Source organism: Acyrthosiphon pisum, chromosome A1 (genome assembly GCF_005508785.2).
Source record: "Acyrthosiphon pisum isolate AL4f chromosome A1, pea_aphid_22Mar2018_4r6ur, whole genome shotgun sequence".
Lineage (NCBI taxonomy): Eukaryota > Metazoa > Arthropoda > Insecta > Hemiptera > Aphididae > Acyrthosiphon > Acyrthosiphon pisum.
In genome coordinates, this window is record NC_042494.1 from 134,931,846 (window position 1) to 134,941,449 (window position 9,604).

General features: G+C 29.1%; 1 protein-coding gene across 2 annotated transcripts in view; it reads left to right on the forward strand.

The window, feature by feature from the left end:
* Nucleotides 1-914: 914 nt before the first annotated feature.
* Nucleotides 915-9,604, forward strand: part of LOC100166909 — a 17,692-nt gene continuing 9,002 nt past the window's right edge. The window contains exons 1-4 of one of the 2 annotated variants that reach the window (XM_016803690.2): nucleotides 915-1,059; nucleotides 1,304-1,435; nucleotides 4,300-4,852; nucleotides 5,163-5,865. In XM_016803690.2, the coding sequence (XP_016659179.1) occupies nucleotides 4,371-4,852; nucleotides 5,163-5,865 (1,185 nt within the window). In that variant the 5' untranslated portion in view covers nucleotides 915-1,059; nucleotides 1,304-1,435; nucleotides 4,300-4,370. Of the gene's footprint in view, nucleotides 1,060-1,303; nucleotides 1,436-4,299; nucleotides 4,853-5,162; nucleotides 6,149-9,604 lie in introns of those variants that run through there. The other variant, XM_016803689.2, reaches the window with a different exon arrangement.

Below are 9,604 nucleotides of genomic sequence, written 5' to 3' on the forward strand. Positions count from 1 at the left end.
ATGTTTCTATTGCTCGTAAATTGTGCGCAAATGAGTTATGTTTTTGTTGAGTTGTAACCACCATAGAAGCCGGCGACTTCCCAGAGCCGGGCTGTGATAAGCTGGACGCTGAAATCCGTGAACACAGGTTCTATAATCTACCACACGTGTCGAACTTAATGCACGTAATATTGGACTAAAACTAACTGATGGACACAAAGAGTCCTTGGATTCCGATACCTTTCAAGTGTTGCACTTGTTGCTCTCATAATAATAATATGGTAACGAATAACGACCCGGCCGCCGAATGGTTCACCTACGTTATCTAATACATTATCCACGACGGGTTCACCAAAACGCCTATCACCACCGCCATAAATAACGTCAGCACAACAATTGAGATGTGAATATTTTATATTATGATATATTATTATGATTTACTACCAACGATAATTATTACGAATGACGAGAAACTTTTCGGTTTTATTTTTAATATTGCATTTTCTAGAAGATTATTTTAAATATTGTATCTACATCTTATTAAAAATACGAAACTGAATTTCGTTTTTTTTTTATGGTTATAAATGATTTTGGATAGAGTCGTCATTGTCATGAACGTTTAACGACGTTATAAGGACTTCCAGTTTTCATTTCAGTACATGTTCTATATTATGCCTATAATACTTGTAGAGAGTACGCGATAATTGTCGCTGTCGTACAAGTGCATAACAGTGGTACTAAATGTAAGTATTAAGTTGTACTATTTAAATATGAAATTGTAGTTTCATAAAACCTATAATCAAACATCAAGAAGATACCATTATCCGTGACCTCGTAGATTTGATTATATATATATATTATTTTTAATTTTCAAGGTGATCGAGATCTGACTACGAATAAATGTATTTCTGTAAATGATGGAGAGATGCAAATAATATTTAAATGTGGCGACGTCACTACAGCCTATTATTACAAAAGTTTGACTTGTAGGTACCTAAACCCTAGTGGAAATTATGAAATATAATTCGAATCCACCAAAAATGTATTGAAATAAAATATTTGATGTCTACTATAATACAGGTAATATTAGGTACAATGTACTTATATTAATATGTAGTATTGTAAAGTATCGCTTATGGGTTTTCAAATACGTTTTTGATTGAATTGTAAATTAATATAGGTACTATCTATCTGAAATATTTGAATATATTTTAAATAAGTAATATTTTACTGTATTGCATTTTTTTTTATTCGTGTCAGGCGCATAGTATAACAGTAATAATAATAATGATATTAAAGATATTGTATTGAATAATTTTTACAGATAGTTTTCTTTCTACTTTCAATAGAAGTTTCAAATTCAGTTCGTGTTTGACTCCCTACCAAGCAAGACGTATGTAATCGCAATCGCATTTTTATCTTCCTACAGAACTGTACAACGCTCAGCGCTAAACCGGTAATATGTTTTTATATATTAATAATTACGATTAACTGCCGCTCTAGTTAAAATAAAACATGAAAAGCAACGGTGTGTAGTCGTAATGAATATCACTTCACCAAAAACATTGAGTTTAAATTCAAAAACTATTTAATATCATTTGTATTATGAGGATACCCGCATGTGTTGTCTCCGTCTCACAAACGCGTAACATAACAAATTTACGCTCAGCAGTTCACGTTTTATGCCGATAGCTTAAAAAATAGAGTGAATCGACTTATTATGAATCTTGATGGTAAGAACATTATCTGTGTTTTGATGGAAGTGTTTTTACGATAATTCAGTTTTAAGATGAGTTATGCGTGTATAATAAATGTACATAAAAATGCTCATAACTACTTAAAAACTGAATTATTGTAAACAAATTTCCATCAAACCACATATAATGTTCTTACCATCAAGTTTTATAATAGGTCGATTCACTCAAATTTTTAAGCTAACGGCATAAAACGTGAACTTCTGAATCGTAAATTTGAAATGTTACGCGTTTATAAGACAAAGACAACATATAACGGGTGTAGCGTCCTCTTAATTTTTAACCTACCAAGATCATCTCAAATAAAAGTTTCTATATGGTGGTACCACGGTGACGTCACTAACCATTACAGAAGTTCGGCTTGAACTGAAATTTAGTGGAAATTTAAGTTGTAATAGACTTGAATAAAATTTTTTTAGGTACATAGTATTTATTATTGCATAGTTGGCATTTTTAACTATAACAAAAATAAGTCTTGCCACCGCAAGGGCCCGTTGTTCTAAAATACCAATTTTAACATTGTTCTGTCGCGCTACCGTTACTTGTCAGCTGTAGTAAGTCTCTCAACAGAGTACGCCACTGTTCGCCCGGGGACCTAATTTTTTTCAAGTAGTAATGCGTAAATGTGTTATGTTAATACATATTTAAAAATGTATTTAAAATGTAAATATAATTTTCATAATATGAATATAAAATAGGTGGAATATTTTATTCTTTATAGATATAAACCAAGCTAATATTATTATATTATTATATACGTACTAGGTACGTCATTATGTTAAATACCTAGGTATATTATATGCAGTTATTTAAAACTAGATATAACAAATAAATACAATTTTCAAGTATTAGTTTATTTATTTGTCAATACATTATTGATATATTTTAATATAATTATAATTATAACTAGATATATTTTGTAGACATTCATTTATGCTTATGAAAAAAACATAAACATTTTAACCCAACAATTAACATTTTATTGACATTTATACAAAAAAAAAAAAAAACTAAATGAATTTGACTTTCTGGTACTTTTTATTTTTGTTTAATGTGGGAAAACTCGGATGAATCAAATGGTGAAATTTTGCATCGAATGTTCAAATTTCTTTTCAAACAAATACATTTTTTTATGGATTTCTAATTAGAATAATTTGCAAATTTGAAAGTTCTTACTTCAGACGTTCATAAAAAAATATTGTGGACTTACGCTTATCTCTTTTTTTAATTTTCACTAACAATTTATGAACCTTGCATTTAATTTCAAGTTTTTTGACACAGAGAAAAATTTTTTATAGAAAAAAAAAATAATAATTTTCTGATGTGAATAAATGGCTTAAAAAGAGTTAAAAAAAAAATTGAAAATCGTATGGTGTATTGGAAAATATAATAGGTATAAACATTTGGTGAACATTTCATGTGTCAATGGTTATATTATTAAAAGTTATTAAAAGTCATAATCAAGTATGTCAAAAAATGGTTTTACGTAAAAATCTTACTTTTCCTTTTCAATTTTTTTTTTTGTTGGTCCCAACGCTTTAGAAAATTATGAAATTTTTATTATTTACTTTTGACCTCCCTAAAGTGCCAACTAGATTCATTTTCCTACCAAAAGAGATGCTGAAGTAGAAAAATCGATGAACTTATAGACGTTTTAATTAACAATATTGAAAAAAAATAGAAAATTTCAAATTACCATAAATAGCCTTGCCATGGCACCAAAAATTAATAAAATACGGGTTACAAATATTGGTGATAACAAAATATGTTTAAAAATGATGTTATATAATTTGACATTACATAATTGTTAATACATATATATACAATATAAAGAAGACTGGGCATTAACTAGTTACTTTTGGCTTTCCATTAACTTAACTGGTATCTTACTAAATTTATTTTTTAATTAACGTGAGATTAACGAGTTAATTTTGCATTTTAAGAAGTAAGTTGTGTTAATTTATTTTGTTTTTAATGCAATTATATTTTACTATTTCAGTCTATTTCTTTTTCATGTCAAAAAATATGTACCTATCGTAAATTGTTTAAAGTTAAAAATGTATATCATTCGAATCTAGCTTATATGGAATTACTGTACTAAGTATAAACACTATATAGTCTATAATTTAGTTGGAAAAAGATTAAATACGCTAGAGTTGTATAAACAAATTAACTTTTTTTCAACTAAATAAAAAGTTAACAAAAAGTGTGTATTAACTTTTAACTTAACTGAGTTAACCTATATTTAAATTAACTTTTAATTTTTAACTTTTTGTTATTGGTGCATATTAACTTAACTTAACTGAGTTAAACAAAATCTATAACTTGCCCAGCCTTAAATATAAATATAGGAAAATGTTGGTCCAAAGAAAACTTCCTTCTAAAATAAATACATTTTAATTATATCACTCTGTAAATAGTAAAACATAACATTAATTTTATATCCAAAATTGTTTGTTGCTAAACAAAATATAAGTTATATCGATTGCCGTGTATATGGTGTAGGTATACACATTGGAAGTGAAGTGCAAAGATAATAATATAATTTATCATATTTTACCTTTAGCTAAAAGTCATTAATATTCAACAAGAAATAAGAGAGTTGGACGTATTGTGATCAAATCAATCATTACAACAATGGAGTCTTTATTGCGAGAACAACTGCCAGAAATTGTGAGCAATGGCACGTTCGGAAAAAATCTTAAATATTTGTCATTTGATTTGGACAAGGATCACGTCGGACAGGATCAGTACATGTCAACAGTATTATTTGGTACAGTCACCACATCTGATGAATCAAAACATCGTGTTGTGATAAAGTTAAAACTTCGAGATGAAAAGATGAGAATTCAGTTCCAAATCGACTTTCAATTCCACAACGAAATTGCCATGTATGAAAGAATTATACCATTCTTCTTTGAATGTCACCGCTCTATGGCGGGTGTTGGGAACTTACCAACATTGGCTCGGTTTTTATACGGCCGTAATAAATGCGGTGAGTTTTTTGAAAAAGATTTAATAGTATTGGAGAACATCAATCCTCTGGGATTCCGATTGTGCGAAGACCGTCTGTTCATCGACTACAACCACCTCGTAATTGCGTTACAAGCATTAGCCAAGTGAGTAAATATAATATAACTTTGAAATAACAACAAATTTAATGGTGTGAAAAAAATATTGAACTATGAAATGCTTACTTTATTCAAAATATGTGACAATCTGTATATTTTTGAATCCACAATATATCAAATAACTTTCTGTTCATCCTTGGGCGTAGATTAGGTATTGAAGTCTGACTGTAAAAAAATCTTAGTTACTTTAATTAAAAACGAATGAATACAATTTTTAAATATATACAAAAAAAAAAAAATACGATTAAATGCTACCTATGACAATTATAATATAGGCAAATATTGTATTTGCTTTCAGGTTCCATGGGTTGTCATACACGGCGAAAAACAAAGACCCTGATCGATTTCAAGAAATCATTACGGATATCCGGGATACACAATTTGATGTAGATGGACAATGGATATTTAAGAACAACGCATTAAGTAGATTCGGTAAGCGAGGAGTTGACCAACTGCTAAAACGTAGCGGTGACCTTTATCGGAACAACGAGCACTTGCGACGCTTTAACGTGCTCATTGGTGATGGAGACAACTCGTTGAGGCGTGCACTCGTTCCACGAGAACCATTTTCCGTCCTGTGCCATGGGGACTTCAACCGGAACAATGTGGCGTTCCGGTACGACGAGGCGGGACTTCCAGTTGACGTTTTGCTGTTTGATTTCGGGACGCCTCGTTATGGTTCGCCGGCGTTAGATCTGTCGTTTTTCTTCTACATGAACACGACGCAAAACTTACGTGAAAGTCGGTGGGATGACTTACTGAACGTATATTGCTTGACTTTGGCGGAATCCGTAGCGTCCAGCGTACGCGTTCCGAACAGGGCCGAACTTGACTCTGAAATGGCCACGTTTGCTTATTATGGCTTTGCACACGCATCATTTTTCTTACCCTATCAGTTAGAATCGAATATCGTTGATAATGAGGGAATGGACGATGAAGAAACTTTGGAGTGGTTTTTACAGCAAGGTGGCGACATTGGGTCAGGTTTAGTGGCTGACATTGTCCAACACATCGTCGACATGGAGTACACGAACCTGTGACGTGGTTCTTAGTTTGTTTGATTGCTAGATACAGATCACTATTGTACTATATTATAAATCAATGCTGCTTTGCCGATTTGGTGTTCATATTTTATCTTTATTATATTATTAAGTCATTCATTAAAATGTACCAATATTATTTTAATATTTTATAAGTATTTTGTATATAAATAATAATATGTATGTAAATAATTGATTTTTTAACAAAAAGGATTAAAATAAATTAATATAATTCAATCATATGTAAGTATAGGTTTTATTATTTTCTCTTTTTTCTACATATTTTAAAGAGCTTATACTGAGGACTCTGGGAACATGGGTTTTGATATTTCATAAAACAATACTCATCAGTCATCACTATAGCTCTTCTTTTTATGTAAACTATGACAACATCACACCAGAATCAAGTGGGGATGGCTTCTAGATCAAACATTTAATTAAATGTAGGTATTGTGAAAATGCTGCCAGTATAAATATAACTGCTATTCATTTGATGGCTTTCACTGTTTCCATTAATTTATAGTATATTGTGTGGAAATGATGGGAAATGAGCTATTTTAGTCGCGGGCGGACAGCCATCTTATTTCGTTTAAACAGGATCGGCTGCACACCAAACTGGATCAATTCGAGTCGTTCGTCCTATACGGCTACAGTCAAATCGTGTTCAAGACACTCGAGCTGAAGAAAAAATTGTGACTATGGTATTTTAATATATTTCAAATGTCATTGTAACACTATATTAAGAGCATTGTACTAAATGCTTTAGCTTATTTACGCCAAAATAAAATTTTATTGACATTTATAAAAAAAAAAAAAATTGGAAACTGAAAATGTCTGTAAATAATACAGTTAAAAAATTCAACTATATGAAAAATTCTAATGTAAGCTTACAGTGAGAATGGCATGTATATACCTACGGTCATTTGTTTTAGAGTTTCACGAAAAATCAAAATCGATTTTGTCCAAAACAGATTTTGCGTAAAAATTCCCGTATTTTCTTATTTTTTTTTTTTTTTTTTTTCCGGGGCTATTAAAAACTATTAGGATTTTAAATCACAACATTGTAAAATAATTACATTCATCGCTGCACTCAGAATCCAAATAATTATAAAATTATTTTCAGTTAGAAATTCATAAAAGTTTTTCTTTTCATTGCTAACATTGGACATTTTAATAGAAGATTCCGACAAGTTTTTCTACCTCTATCATAAAGAAAAATTAAGAATATCATGCTATTTAAATCCATGAGATATTTTCAATTGATATTATTTTTTTTTGTAATTATTAAATTTGATTATTTATACAAGTACCTATACTAGGCTGACACATCGTCTCCGTTCAGAATCGTTTTTTTATACCAAGATTTTTCATTGAATTAAAATATAACACATCCATTATAATGAAATGCTGGATATCTACTGTGCAGCAGAGATGTAGTCACTTATCCACCTTTTGGTTAATTAGACTCTATAATAGTGTAACATGACTATATAAATATAATATTATTTATATTTTATTTGAGAATTTTGTAATATTATTGTTATTACCTATGATAGAAACTTATCATGATTCAAACATTTTAAATTAAGTACTAATATATTATATTAGTTAGACTGTATTTTATTTATAATAATTGTATTGTTATGGTACTAGACTCAGTAAGTGGGATTACTACAGTATGTAGAAATGTAGAATTATAAAACAAACTTACATTATAATAAAAATTTATATATATTATATATAATCATGAATGCATATTGTAAACAATCACATTTTATTGACTTTTAAGTATATTTTTATTATACAATATAATATATATCATTTATTATATATGTATACCGAGTAGTTACGTGTTATTTACATTGTTACTTAATTATTTATTAGATAAATCATATGATTGATATACATAGAGGGCCAGCATATTTTTTATAGTATTTTATGTTAATGAAATAGAAAACTGTGTCCTCGGTACGTATTATTCGAATCATTGAACGAAAAAATAAAACATTAATTCAATAGTGATGAATATTGGTCACACCATCTAATGTAAAAACTTTTTATACTTTCAGTAAAAAATAAAAAATAATATTAAATTGACAACCAAATTTGTTTTGAGCTACGTAAATTACCATGTATCCATATACAAATTGGAAGTGAAGTGCAAAGATAATAATATAGCTAATTATATTTTGTTATTAACTAAAACGAATTAGTAGTCAACAAAACATAAGAGAGATAAGTACCTATTGTGATCAAACAATCATTTTAGTAATGGACTTTTTATTGCGAGGAGAACTGCCAACAATTGTGATCAATAAGAATTATTATGAAGCGGAACACTTGTTGACTTCTGCCCCGTATTATTCAACTTCTTAAAAATGAAAATAATACATTAATTTAGTTTAGATAAATATTGGTAAAATTAGATTAAATTAAATACATTTTAATCATCACACTTAGTATATAATAAAACTAAACATTATTTTGATGACAAAATCTGGTAATTTGGGTTATATTGATTTTGTGTATACATGCAGTGCTCGAATTGGGAGGGTGCGCAGGGGGACGGAGCTCATCTACTATTTTTTTTTTGCGTTCCCCAACTATTTTTTTTTTACTTGAATGGGGAGGACGGACCAAACTAATGCCCAAAATAATTTTTATTAAAATTTGGAGTGGATCTAAATTGTGTTGTCAAAGATGAACTTATACCTAGTAATTTTACATTTTTTAATAAAAAATATTTTTCATCCTATCTATGGTTTTGACTAGTAATGTTTAACCTTTTTGACTCGCGATCCACTGTTTTTTTAACAATATTTTCACGACTCGTCTCACCTTTGTAGACCATATATAGGAAAAAGACTAAGCTGCTAGTTTTGCGTAATTTCCAGTGCCTAAATGTGTCTAAAACATTTCAAAAAAAGTTTCAATAAACATTTGTTTAAGTTTGGAATCACAAGTAAGTTCAATTTATTGATATTAGTAGACATTTTAACTATCATTATATCTACTGTAAAATATGGTTCTTCAAATCATTCATAACTTATTCAAATCCATAGTTTATAATTTTATAATTTACTTATTTTTTTTTAAAACAAAAAAGACTTGTCACGACCCATTTTTATAGATTACGCGACCCAAGATTTGGTAGCTACACCGGTTGAACTGGCTTAGATTTCCTAATATCTTGCTAATTTTTTTATTATTGTTTATTTGTATTTATGCCTAGTTTAGTAGTTCGCAGATATTATGTACCTACAATAAACTATTGTATTATAAAATATTTGTGAAACAAAATAAGTTATAAATTATTAATTCTAAAAAATTATGAATGAATTGAACAATATGCACACTTATACACGGGATATAACGCAAAGCTAAAGTTTTTTTTCTTTCATAGCTTACAAAGTTGACACGAGTCGTGAAAATATTGTTACAAAAACAGTGGATCGCGAGTCAAAAAGGTTCAAAACTATAAATAGGATGAAAAATATTTTTATATTATAAATGTAGAATTCATTAGGTTTATCTTTGACAACAACTTAGATCCATTCTTAATTTTAATAAAATTGGCAAAGCGCCCCACGAGTCTGCGTTTAATAATTTTGCACTTGGAACGTAGTTTATAAATTGTTGGATTGAGCTCCTCTACTTAATAATTTCCATTTCAAGCACTGTATAGTGTATACATGGCATC